Raw genomic sequence first — 14,071 nt, forward strand, 5'->3', positions numbered from 1 at the left:
CTATTGACTTTTTCTTCTTTTTCCATTGAATCAAAATTGTACTTCTTAAACTGAATGCACTAAATAAAAACATCACGAATCAGCTGGAAAATGCGTTGTCACACAGGGATGTTTATCTGAGCACATGAAAAGTTGACTTTTTTAGGAATATGTGCTTCTCCCTGTAGATTTAACTAGCCAACATTATATAAAGGAGTTGAATTATGACAACATTGAACAGGCACGAGCACAAATAGACCCCAAAGGGGGCTTCAGCACCTGCCCTTTTGCCCTCCTATAGAGAAATGCCCTTATTCAAATATAATTTATATTTGTTGTGCACATGTAACCTAGTTCACAGAGTTCCTTGTGCTACTGAACAGTTAGAAAAACAAGTTGTGTTTTGTATTTTATGTCATGTGTATATTGAATCTGATTTCTTCCAAAGACATAGGCTACAATTGTGCCAAATTGCACTGTATTTAGTGTGTTTGCCTTTTATGTAAAAATGATCGATGACAAACATAAACCTGTCTAATACATACAATATTAGCATTTTCTTAGTGCCTGCTAAAGAATATACAGAATGCCTTTATGGAGAAGGTAGTAACTAGAAGAATTTACAGAAATACATTTAATTTATTTGCATTTACTTTTTAAATAGCTGTCTTGAAGCAGTGTGTGAACCAACCTGACAGTGATTTGTTTTAAAAACATACAATTTAATATTGCTTGAACAAAAATGAGTCATTGGCATATTTTTATTAGATTAGTAACAAAACTCGCCGATGTGCCGTTTTATGCAGTTAAGCCCCTTCCCCTCTAACATCCTCTGCTCGTGACTGACCTTGAACACAGCACAAAGATGCAAAATACATGCAGCAGCGATATTATCCAAACAAGAAGCCTCATATAAATAGACAAAACTCAATTTATTTTCTTCAAAATGAATACACACTTTTTATACTTTACTTTTGGTGATAGTACTAACATTCCTTCAATTGTACATTTTTAGAAAGTGGGACTTTCATGTGTGTAAAATGTGAACATTGTGGTGTTACTATTTTACTGAAAGAAAGGATTTGAATACTTTTTCACCATGGCATGCTGTACATACAGTATGGGAAAGTGTTTATATATTTGCGCACGCAGTTGTCTCGTAGCCTCCGCAGTACACAACAACAACAGTGGAACTAATGACATGATGCATGGCTGCAGTTACTCCTCTAATCTAAAACTGACCATCGGTGTGTTTACAAGATGTGCAGCTCTGTGGTCTGGAGGCTCCAATAGATACCATATGGGCCTCTGAGTTCATTTGTGGTACACTGTGCTACTTCAGCAAGCGGAGAATTGCCTAAAAGATTTAGCTTTGTCCTGCAGTGGCTCCCTGTTCAACTAAAATAAACGGTTGATATTGAGTGGGCAAGATATAATTAAATCCTATCTATAACTTTCTCACTTTGCTGAGTTTGCATTGCATACTTTCACACATGACAGCAAAACTGTCCATTACAGGCAACCACGTTCTGATGCAAACAAGGCTCATACAGTAGGCTTCTTGTTATGCGAGAGCCACCTGGAAAGCTGATGGTGAAAAAACGGGGCCTGGAACTTTTCCAAGCCTCAAATTGCACAATTTGACATAATTTGAGCACAATTTTCACACCTCATTGAATGTTTTGTTGTTGTGTGGCTAGATAATTCAACATGAACTCAAACCAGACTGAGTTAAATGACCTTGTCAGTGCAAAGCAGAGGGAGCCAACAATCTCATATTGTCTCAGGCACACGTGTTACAAAACTCTTGAGTAGTTTCACGCAGTACCTCAATGTTTATTTAATACCGTCAAAATTGAGTGGCAGGTGATTTTGTTTACAGTTGACTTTTTTTCAAATCAATATTCTATATTTACATTTAACATACAGTATATCATCTTTAACGTTGTATTCCCAGTACATTTTCCTCTTGGCAGTACATAGTAGGCTATGGGCCAGACCACACACAGACTAGAAGCCGTCCCAGAGGTCTGGACAAGGAAGTGAGACAATTCCCCCAGAATAATTGTGGACAATTTGCATTTGCACAACTTCCTAACTCCGATTTTTTTGTCGGTGATCGGATCCTGGGCAAATCCCTGAAAAACACTGACAATTTGCAATAAGAATACCTGGAGTTTCAGTTTTTGCGCAAAGTGAGACATGCTTTGGTTTCAAATTAACCACTTGCTGTGTTGACAGGTCAAGCTAATGTTTGCCAGGCAAGGGACAACGTCTCCTACGCCGAGCAAACATTAACATCTTGGAGCACTACAACCTTGTAATGATGATTGACATAATCATTATAGTTTTGTGATTATAAAGGGTTTAAAGATGTCATAAATTCAGTTCTTCTTCTCAATATATTGTCATCATCTTTATATGAGCAGCACTCGATGATGGAAGTTGGACAGATTGGTAGTCTAAAATATGATTCAGTGAAATATACATGATTCCACATCAGGGATAAGAAAAAATAAAGAGCATTTCCGAGAATTTCATAGAACGTCATCTGCCGCAGTATAAACTTTAAGACTGAAGTGTGGTCTGTTGTGTCAGTTTAATCATCAATTGTCAAAATGTAATTTCATGCACATGTGGGAAAGTAAAAGGCTTGCCATGTTACAGAGCAAGCCTAGTAAATAAAGTGTGAGGCAGATATATTCTGATGGAGTGATGGATCTGATATCTATTAGTTTCAGCTGTGAGTCTGAGCTGTTTACAATGCAGTGGCGCGATCCGGAGAGTGGGTGGTCTGAAACACTCCACGGTGCCTTGGTCTCATCCAAACATCATTTGAATCTAAGTTTTGGCTGTTCACTTACTGGAAGTAGTACAGCAACTTGGCGGAAATGATACCATGTGGACGTCGTTGAGAAAGACGCTCGACATCTCAGAGCAGGATGATTACGCACTGCTGCAATGTCAGTGGGGGCGTCACATCACAGCCCCATGTGTTTGTAGGGAAATACACAACTCAGCTAGAGGTTGTGATGTAATGTGTGTGACTGATCCCTTGCTCATAACAGGTGAGATGCATTGCACCCACACACTCAAACATGCAGACAAACACACACACACAAAGCTGTGTTCCAGTGGAAGTGAGGCTGACCCCTCATTTGCTGCACCACAAACCATAACTTAAAGAAAAAAAGAGTGAAATAGGGAGTAAAGTGGGCAGAGAATTCCTGAGGTCTCATGTTGAGTGTAATGTGGATAGCTCTGAAATGGCTCATAGGTTTACTCTGTGGTTTTGTGGTTGTACCACCGCTGGTGTGACACAGGCGCATCATATCCAACATCAGTCAGAAGCTTTTGTGGTGATGAGATACAGGTTGTTCCTGGTGAATGTATTACACAGTCATAATGACAACAGCAAATGGGATTTGTCTCTTATCCATCATCAGGATTGTTTGTCCAGATACATTTATCAAAAGTGCTGTCTCAACTTATTTTTCAGTTTGTTTATTTTCCTGGAAGACCATGTCATTTCAACACATGTACCGCAAAGTACGGACAAATGTTTTATTTAAGTGGGTGTTCACTGCAAATTCCTGTGGGGTTGCCACTTTTTTAAACTATGGTGAGAAACACGGGTTTGGTGAGTTTATTGTGTGTGTCGCAGAGGAATTTATAGAAGACTCATAAAGGTATGGGGATAATTGGCTTTAACATTGCATTTTCCATATACATCCTTCATAACGAGGTGTAGATTAGGCAGTTAAAGTTTAGATAGGTTTCTATATATTAAAACCAAAGATGAAAAACTGAATTGAAATGAGAGGCTTCAATCTACAGAAGTAAACCTCTGCCTGGACAAGTACAGAGGGTCCCTCTGAAGTCACATCTACCATTCTGGAGACTATATGTGACCATTATGTTTGTATGGCTCTTTGGATCAATCAATCTTATGGAATTTTACACACAATGTGCAGAAAACATAAAAATATATCTGAAAAAGCCAATTATGTGTGTTATGTTGTATGTGTGGGCACAGCAACAGCCCCTCAGTGGCATTGTTATTTGCCCTGTTCAAACTAACAAAACATCTAATTCCATTCCCAGTGTAATAAAAGGGTTCTTGGACAGGAATATAAACATCTCCCTAAAGTCGAACCAGATGCTGCAGCATGGCGGAGAACAGGATTCAGAGGAAGGAGAGAGAAGACAGAAAAACAAGGGAGGTACTTTTTTACAGGGGAGTGAGTCAGTACCCAGGCCTCAGCACTTTGAAACATTCATTCCTACGTTTCTTCACCCTCCAACCCCCTGACCCACCCACCTACCCCAGATCAGGGGGATATCCCTGAGGAGACAAGGGGAGAAAAAGCTGCTCAGCCTGGATTTGATTCCCTGCCGCCTCTCACGTTTAGCCTTGAGAGGCCTGTCAGAGAGGCGACTCACGGCATGCACAGGAGAAAAGGTCTAACCGCTGCATGCATTTAAAGGGAGCACGCCTGGCTGCTGGAGCATAAGAACACCATCCAGTTAACTTTAGGAAACAAGTATGAACTCATTTGGCTGAAACTTGCTATGATTAATACTGTTACAAAATTGGGGATAATCTAAATATTTAAAAATGCATGACAAACTGTAGGTGTTATAATCAAATGCAGATGATGTGATGACGTGGATTGGAGAAAAAACAGATTGCAAAGTGGGAATCCAGTGTATTCATCTTATAAAAGATAAAAAGGAAAGAGGACACATTGTGACAAATAATACACTTTATGTAGTTTTGAAATGGCAGTACAAAAATACAAAAATATGTTGATGCATTTGTCGATCACATTTCACAGTAGGTACACAGGCAGGTACACACAAGTCTGTTATTTACATGAGATTCATTGAGATGTTGCGTAATACACAATAAGTGTTATTGAAAGTATTTCATAAGTCTGCGTTGAGCTTAAAGATTTAATTGGACTGGAAATTGGTGATTTCTATCGATATGTTACAGTGTCAACGATGAACCGGTTGATTCATCTCCGATAGCAGTATAATCATGTATGTTCAGTTGGCGATAACTGCAGTCAATTCCCAGACAAATTTAATTTTCGTTTCAATCAGATGATGCTGATTACATTTGTCTGGCAATTCTTGGAAATATTTCAATCGAATTAAAAGCAGCAAAACAGCCACAGATTGAACTAGCACAACCTCCCAAAATGCATTTACAAAACAAAGCCAAGCAGTCAACAGAGGAGGTATTGTAGAGGACTTTGGGTTTGTACCAACAGTCTTCTGAAACTCCAAACAAAACCAAACTGTTAATTTTTGCGGGTGGTAAAGAGTTTGAATCAGGATCCAGAGTAAACATGTGTGGTAGGAGGGATATAGAGACTATGCAGGTTTGTTTAGGCTAAGCCCCTTCCTCCCTTCCAGACGAGAGCTACAAAAAGTAGACACAGTACAACTGTAGTACTTTTTGTTTGTGGGGAATTAAATCCACATGGGAAGTGGTTACAACTTACAAACATATTAGTGATGCTTTCCATCAGCCTGTTTGGAAAATCACTTTGTTTGTTTGGCATTGAGATCGTAAAAACGGTAAAAAAGCTGTAAAAATGCCAGTGGTCGCAATTGTACATACACAATAAACCGAACACAATAAATACGTTTTATGCATCAGCTTTACCAAGGATATATGGAACTGTAACTAACTAATAAAAACATAAATAGAGTTTGATACCTTCTCCAATAAATAGTAGTGGTATTCTATTTACAATATGCACACATCTCCCAAAGAGCCTGAGATATTTGTATCTCAAAACATGTGTTAATCTGCTTCTATTTTCCAAACTAACACAAGATTAGCACAAATTTCTCACAGGGTTTTTGTAGCTATTTTTGAGGAAATTACATTATATAATGTATTCCAACAGAGATCCAAATATATGGTCATCGGTGCACAAAGGATTGAGGGAGTGATTGCCCAAAAAAGAGGTCTTCATGGTAAGCTAGTGGTGTGACACTTTGAAAGGTTTGTCGACCAAGTTGTCTCTTGAAAAAGGCCCGAGTCAGGAGTTGTCCATCTAGACTGCGTTCTCCTCACTGCCTTCGAAATCTTGAGGTTTCCGAGGAGGATCTGCACAAAAAAAGGGTTAAAATGTGCTTCCATCAAAGCTGCAGAATTGTCATTGTTACAGACAAGTAAGACTTGATGAAGAGAAGGTATTTTGGTTGACTTACTGCTGCACTGGCCGTAGTGGCGGACTCCTATGGAGTGGCCGAGGAAGCAGGTGGCGCGGCGGAGGTGGCAGGCGCTGCGGTAAGTGATGTTGTCGTTGCCACAGATTGACTGCTCAGATAGCATGGGCATTGGGCAGGGAGTTGTGCGGCACATGACACAGTGAGCGCTGTTGGTCTGGTCAGTCACACAGGTGTGGGTACCGGGACACACCACGTTGGAGCACGACTCTGTGCAACAAATACAAATTAAAAGTAACCAAACTTGCTTTGTGCAGAACGGCGTATCTTGAAAATAGCATAAAGTAGAAACATTTTACTTACTTTTACAGTCTCCTTGGTACATGACCTCCAGGTCGGGGTGCCCCATGCAGCGGGCCATCAGAATAGTACACTCATCCTTGTATGACCGCCCGTCGCTACCGCACACAGCGTGCTTCCGGGTAATTTGAGAGCAGTCTGGAGCGCACACACACTGAGGCCTTCCCATCTTCACTCTGCAAACCTTCCCGGGACTGCATTTGACTCCATCGCAAGTCTCTACAAAAGCACAGCGAGTGGTTTCATATGTGCGTGAGCACTGCACAGTTTCAGTGTAATGTTACTGTATTAACAAGTCTGTAGACATCAGGTGATCCGCAGGCATTCTCATACAAAACAAGCTCGGGATCTGGGGTTTTCCCAGACCATAACACCATTTTCACCTTGCACAATATTTACAATGATCACATCTCTTTATTGACCGTTACACACAGGGGTGTCTCGCCTGTTGGAATGTGAGGCTGGCGTGTTTTCATAACAGATCTATGTGTACGGCTGCACATTGACTGGGCTAAGCTCCTGCAGAGGGACGGAGGGGCTCAGTGGTAGACGGAGCTCAAATAGCTGTCAGAGAAGTTTACAGGCTGAGAAGTGAGGAAGCCCCCGGGCTCCTCTGACACCCCATAATGTCAAAGCACAGGGGGAACTGTAATCTTACACAGTGCTGAGTTAGACAATGCACACATGTTTCTTCCCAGGACCTTTAGAAATGATGCCTGATCAGCACTGAGTCCTGAGGATTCTGTAAACTATAAGAACGTATTTATTATTTGAAGTCTTTACCAGTACCTTAATATCCTGTTTTATTTCAGATCTGCTTTTTATTTCTCATACTCTTCTGGTCTTACTTTTGTGTGATTTCCGTCTGTCTCTTGATGCATTTTTTTTGTATCTACTCTGCAGTTACCAATAAGCAAATGTTTGATAAAAACTACAGTCTTAGGATGATGACAGGGTCGACTTTATTGGCGGGACATTCATGATAGCGACAGCGTATTTCCTTCCACAGAATTCTAAATGATCAAGATAGTGTAGCACATTATGAGTCCCAGACTTCTGGACATGTGGCAGGCATTTATTCCAGCCTGCAGGAATGTATTTTCTTATTTTGCTCTTGGACCCAAACAGGCTTTTTTTTTTTTTAAAGGGAAGGGGGCGATTCAAGTTGTGATTCACCCAACTTTTATTCATTTTCCATGTAAAAGTTGTTTACCTTCATGTGAGTCCTTTTTAACAGGCTACCTTTGTGTACAAATACAATCTAAATTTTAGGAGGCTGTGGTTATGTGGGTTTGCCAAAAATGTGTTGATTTTTACTGGACCTTATTAGCGTGGATAAATCTAATTTTTAAGTAGGCCTACTGCTCATTAAACAAAATATATCAGTAAGTGAACCAGAATGAACCTCGCAGAGATTCAACAGGATGAACATTTTTAGGACAGCTGGGCGTAGTAATGTGAAACAGCTCTCTTGATCCAGGTCTGCATTTTGTTAGCAAACTTCTCCGGGAAATACATGTGTACATATCTTGATTTACAGTTGCCAAATGGTTCGTATTCATTTTCACCAACTCTCCCAAAAACTCATTTTGTGTAACAGAGTAGCCAATTTTGTCCCTGTGATCTTTAAAACACAAGTAAAGCCTTTGCAAATGATATCCAAGCAGAGATTAGAACTCCCGGTACTTACCTTAAGACTACTACTGACAGAAACAGCCTGCTCCGGTTGTAAAACTTCATAAGTCTACTCACAATGTGACTGTAAATTGTTTAAATGTGGGTTTTAGGTACTTAAGTAGAGCATTTCACTTTTGGTTTACATGCGATGACTAATTCCATTCCCCGCAGTGATACGCCAAATCAAAGCACCATTAATGGATTCCTTCTACTTGGCAGGTTCAACTAATCTTTTAAATGTTTGTTTGTTTACCTTTGCATGGTTTACAAGAGACAATTCCGAGGAAGCCCAGCAGGCTGACCTCATTCATGGGCAGGCTGGAGTTGGACCAGGCTGTGTCCAGGCGGCCCCCGGCACAGCACTCCTCTCTGGTCACCCCTCTCATCAGCACCATGTCGCACCTCTGGTCCTGACTCTGCTGCAGCCAGCACATCCCCGCTGCAGAAAGTACATCAATAAGATAAGTTGACTCATAAACATTGATATGAATACAGAAAAAAGTGTATAATTCAGAATGATTGATAATTGGACTTTTTGTAATCAATGGCTGATTATAGAACTGTAGTTGGATGAAAATTAACCTAATAAAATTAACCTTATAAGGACATTATCACTGATATAAATTGTAAGTTTTTCTTTAAGAAAGAGTATATGACTTTCCTGTAGTAGCTTCTTAAAAAGGATTTATAAAAGATACATAACAGTACATAAATATGAGTTCTGGAAAAAGTACTTCATCATTATGAAAACTGCAAAAGGAGTCTTGCAATTATGTTAAAATTCTGACCTCTTTTGGTCCTACTTTTTCAAAATACTAAAAAAAAGATTCACTCACCACTGGCAGGATTCCTCCCAATCTGATACAAAGTGAGAAGCACAGCAAAAACAGGAACAAAAAAGATCATTGTGACTCTACTTTGTTCAAAACCTTTTTTTCTGAAAGTTTATCTCTGCAGATTATCAGCAAAAAGAAGTGTTGTTCTCTGGCAAACAGAGTGGATCACTCTAGCTCAGCTCTGGAAGTAGCTCTCTCTTACGTGAATGGATGTGTTGTGGATAAGTGATGTCGTTCCCCCTCTGTATAAATATTTAGCCCAGATGGAATTATGCTGCTGGGATGGGCGATGCTCTCAGCCAGTAATAAGCCAGGGCAGGACACAGTGGGACTCTGACTCAATTTTCAGAGTCGGGAAATGATCCATGCCCTCCAGTGCCAGACGCGGGGCACTTATATGACCTCACTAAACATTTTCACACCATATTACTAAGGCCATTAAAGGTTAATTAAGTCCAAGAAAAGGTTTAGTGAGTTTCTTTAAACTTTAAATCAAATTTCCGTCACATGGCCTATCAAATGGACACATTTAATTAAAAGTTTAAGTATTTGGGAGAATATTTTACTCAGTATAACCTCTGAATATGACCTTACATAAAGCAGTTCAAGTTTTCTATTTGTCTGGTGGGATGTTTTGATATGGTGTCATTTCTTTCTTTTTAATGTGGCAACCTCAAAAGTGTATTCTCCTCATAAATAGCATACAGTTTGATCGCGGTAGTTTTCTGTCTAGAAGCTGCTCTTTGTGGTTTTCCGAGGGAACAGTGGCCGTTAGAAATGATATACTGATTTTGTATCTCATTAAACTGTTCAAACAACAGTCCTTTGAAGCAGCTTTGATCCAGCTCTGACCTGAAACTCTGCTTCTTTGTAGTGTAAAATCAGAGTAAAGTAAAACCACCGCAGAAAAGTGGTTACTTTATTCTCAAATGGTTTTCATCCATATCATGCCACATGAAATGTATATCAAGTGCGAAATCATTCTATATGACAGCCCATGAATAAATGAAGTCATCTGCCTCCCCAACAACGTTATACCTTGTTTTGTTGACTATCTGGGTTTATCAATGAATGCTGATATTTCACTCTACAGCTGCAAAAAATACTGACATATGGGAGTGAAGGTGGCGTGCCCTTGAGCAATATATCAACTCCAATAAACACGACAATGTTGGAGCTTATCAAGAACATTCATGTCCCCTCATTGTAAGTTGATGATTAAACACAGACAACCACAACAGGCCAGACTGAAATCATTGAAATAGTGTGGGTTTATTTACAGTATCTGTCGACCAGACACCATCAAGTTTAAAAAAAAGTCCCAAATAAAAGGTAACAAAAGGCTAATGTGCATCATGATCATGTTTGATATGAACATCTGCACTTTTCTCTCTTCTTGCACTCATTCACCCTCTGACACTGAGAGGTACTCACTAATGCCAAGTTATTTGAGTCTGCCCATCTATCACCGTTTTTTTTATGTGTTCCCTTTTGATCAATAAAAGTAGCATATGCTATGATAGTAGTAAGCTTGTATCTGAGTCTATGTGAATGATGTTGCCTGCTTCAGCGTAGATCCCCGGGGTACCGAAGGAATGCTGCCTGACCTATGAGGGGAGGAAAGACGAAAAGAGAGCAGTGAGCGGTGGCTGTGGGTGGCCTGCCTCTTCACCGGGTCTCTGCAGATCCACTCAGCTCCTCATATGGTTTGGATCATCACTGCCGAGCCATACAAATGAATACAGCATGGTGGGGACTTTGGAGCACCCACAAATGTAGGATCTGTATTAGGGTGCAGCTTACTGTGTCCCGTCTTTGAGATATATTGGTGTCTTTCAAGTGGCCGGGCTCTGAAGGGAAGCATGAAATTGAAGAATCCCACGGTGGACTGTGTCTAATGTGAAATAGAGTGTGTGCATCTCAACAGGGCAGGTGTGGAGCTCAGTTTGTCATAACATACTTATTTGCCTGTTAGTAGCCTATAACAGAAAAGATAAAAACACCACTGCCATCTAGTGGAGGAAGTTTGCAGGTTTGTGGAAAGCAGTGCTAGAGATGGGAGTCCCATACTCTCATTTAACTTTCAACTGAACTCTCATGTAAGTAGAGTTTGTGCATACGTTACTTGACAGGGGTGTCAAACTCAAGGCCCGGGGGCCACATCCGGCCCGCAAGTTCATTTTATGTGGCCCCACAAGAGCGTGCAAAGAATATAATATGTTTATTATACGGTTACATGCTACTTTACAGAAGCACGTTGCCCATAAACTACATGTCCCACAATGCATCTCAAATTAGACTTTTTTCTCAGAATTTGCCTTTTTTTCTTCAAAATATGCATTTTTCTTAGAATTCCTTTTTCTCAGAATTAGATTTTGTTTTCAAAATGTTACTTTTTATTTTAAAAATATTTTTTCTCCATAGCTTTTCTTTTTAAATCATTTTGTAACATTCTCACTGAAGAGACTTGCAATTATTTGGCCTAGACTTCTGCTTTCAGATGAGGTTAATTATGAAGTTATTCACCTATCCGATAATAATCCAATGCAGAGGAAATAATGTAATATAATACATTATTTTATATATATATATGATATATTTATATATGTATTTTTATATAGTCTTAAAGTTACAACCGGCCCTTTGAGTGCAACCATAATGCTGATGAGGCCCGCGATGAAATTGAGTTTGACACCCCTGGGTTACTACATTCTACAGTAGCATGAGAAACATGAGATGCATAGTGCTTCTCAAAGTGTGGTCCGCGGACCACTGGTGGTCCGTGAGCGCCCCCTAGTGGTCCGTGAGTATATTGGTAACATTTGAAATAAATACATTTATTTAAGTTTTTCAGCACTCTCGTGGGAATATCTCCGCAATGGAACGAGCTTAAGTTTCACTTTCAATTGCATGATATAGCCCAGATAAACACCTTCATCACACATGTTGCCACTTGTTTGTACCATTTTCAGGCAATTTGTAAAAAACGATGTGTTTTTGGATATTTGTGGAGTTAGGTGGTCCGCAAGTGTTTTTTTATTGGTTAAGTGGTCCTTGGTATGAAAAAGTTTGATTCGTCTACAATCTAAACTTTAGATTGTAGACGAATCAAACTTTTTCATACAAGTGGCAACATGTGTGATGAAGGTGTTTATCTGGGCTATATCATGCAATTGAAAGTGAAACTTAAGCTCGCTCCATTGCGGAGATATTCCCGGGAGAGTGCGGAAAACTTAAATTAATTAATTAATTTCAAATGTGAAATTTTACCAATATACTCACGGACCACTAGGGGGCGCTCACGGACCACCAGTGGTCCGCGGACCACACTTTGAGAAGCACTGAGTCTAAACTAAAGGCAGATGTCACGCGAGCCTATGATACAACCCTATAGGCCTACACGCTACGGTTGAAACAAGTGAATTCATTAGCATTTATTTTTCCCTGATCCATGTTGTTGACTTAAAATACGTAGGCTACAGGCGAAGCTATTTGTACTTTTATTAATTTCAAATATCTAGGCTACAGTAACCTAGTAAACATTAGCAAAGTAAGCTAATGACTCCAAGTAAACTGACAAGGCCAAAGAAGTAAGCAAGAAAAATAGCATGTTTTGGGAAGTTTGGTATTAACGTACCTTCATACAACATGTTGCTAAGTAGTATCTTTAGCCGGAATAATAACAAAGTGTAGCTTTCACTACTGTGAGAGTATCCTGGTTGCTAGCTAAAGCTCATGCTAATTAGCTAACGGTTGTTTGTCTCGCAGTTAAATTGTTTGGGCCTGCAGGCAAAATAGCTGTAGCATTACATGATTTAGATTTGAAGGGCGGTGTCTACGACAATAACTTTTTAAGTCACTTTTTATTTTTAATAAAGATGTTTGTGATTTGTATGTCAAACATCTGAATATCTACTTAAACTGGTAAACAAAATGACAAACTTGTGTGTTGATAAATAGTCCAACGCCTGATATCTTTCATGTGATAATAATATGTATTCAATTTAAGCAGGCCCGGACTGGCCATCGGGAGGACCGGGAGGTTTCCCGATGGCCTGGCCTGTTAAGTGGCCTGCTGGCCTGAGGAATCTTTTGTATGTATTGTGAACGCAACGCTGCGCAAATGTGGGTCTGACTCTGCCTCACAGAGGGTGACTGGCTGTCTTCATGATGTGGCCTGCCGACATGGCCACTTGCATACAGATCATACACTAATGCCCTTGATTGGTCTCGTGTCATTCAAGCTCGGGAGGGTGTGTATGTGTGGCGCGAGCAAGCGAGAGAGAAAGCGCGTGCACTGGTTACGTGTATTGTTGTTGTTAGCATCCGGTGCTAGCTAGCGGCGCTAACGGAATGAGCTGTCAACAAGGTGGAGGAGAGTCCTCTCCTGTCAGACTGAGAGGCTGATAACTACAGCTCAGGTGAGGTAAAGGACTCTCTGAGTGCTTAGATAGTTAACTTAGTCTAAGTTCACTGTGGGTCTCAAACGGTTTGGTCACCATTTATGTAAACACATATTTCCATTTGAAGGGGGAGTGATTAGTAAAATATAGATGAATAATACAAAAAAAAAAGTTAACTAGGTGAAAAAAGGTAGGATAAACTTTAAAAACTTGTTGAGAGCTAAAACTAGTCTTTGCTGCTGCCTCAAAGAGGAGCAGGGGGAGAGGAGGGAGACAGGAGAGGCTGGTTCAGGAGCACAGACACACTATGCCATGCTAACTATAAATGAACCAAAAACAAATAAATAAACAAGTTTCAATGTTTTTCCATATTGGATATGGTATGTTATTGGTTATGGCCATGTTCTTATGATTATTTAAATGTATACAGTTCTGTTTCATATGGGTGTAGTCTCTTTATTTCCCCCTCAAAGTGCACCAGATTGATGCATTTAAGTCCAACATTTAAAAAAAACAACTTCCGCGGGGAGCATGCCCCCGGACCCCCCTATAGGATTTGAGGTCCACCTCCACTTAAAATATGTTCACATGGATAGGTTCCTAAATAGATTTGCACTTTAAAAAAAA

The 14,071-nt window shown here is 40.0% G+C and overlaps 1 protein-coding gene across 1 annotated transcript; it reads right to left on the minus strand.

Annotated features, from left to right (window-relative positions):
- Positions 1-4,730: 4,730 nt before the first annotated feature.
- On the minus strand, positions 4,731-9,585 carry fstl3 (follistatin-like 3 (secreted glycoprotein)). Its single transcript, XM_034216196.1, has 5 exons — positions 9,042-9,585; positions 8,459-8,644; positions 6,532-6,747; positions 6,211-6,438; positions 4,731-6,106 (listed from the first exon to the last, which is right to left on the minus strand). Exons 1-5 carry the CDS (start codon positions 9,109-9,111, stop codon positions 6,054-6,056), a joined length of 753 nt encoding a protein of 250 aa, XP_034072087.1. The 5' UTR covers positions 9,112-9,585; the 3' UTR covers positions 4,731-6,053.
- Between the last annotated feature and the right edge of the window lie 4,486 nt (positions 9,586-14,071).

Source organism: Gymnodraco acuticeps, unplaced genomic scaffold, assembly GCF_902827175.1.
Source record: "Gymnodraco acuticeps unplaced genomic scaffold, fGymAcu1.1, whole genome shotgun sequence".
Taxonomy (NCBI): domain Eukaryota; kingdom Metazoa; phylum Chordata; class Actinopteri; order Perciformes; family Bathydraconidae; genus Gymnodraco; species Gymnodraco acuticeps.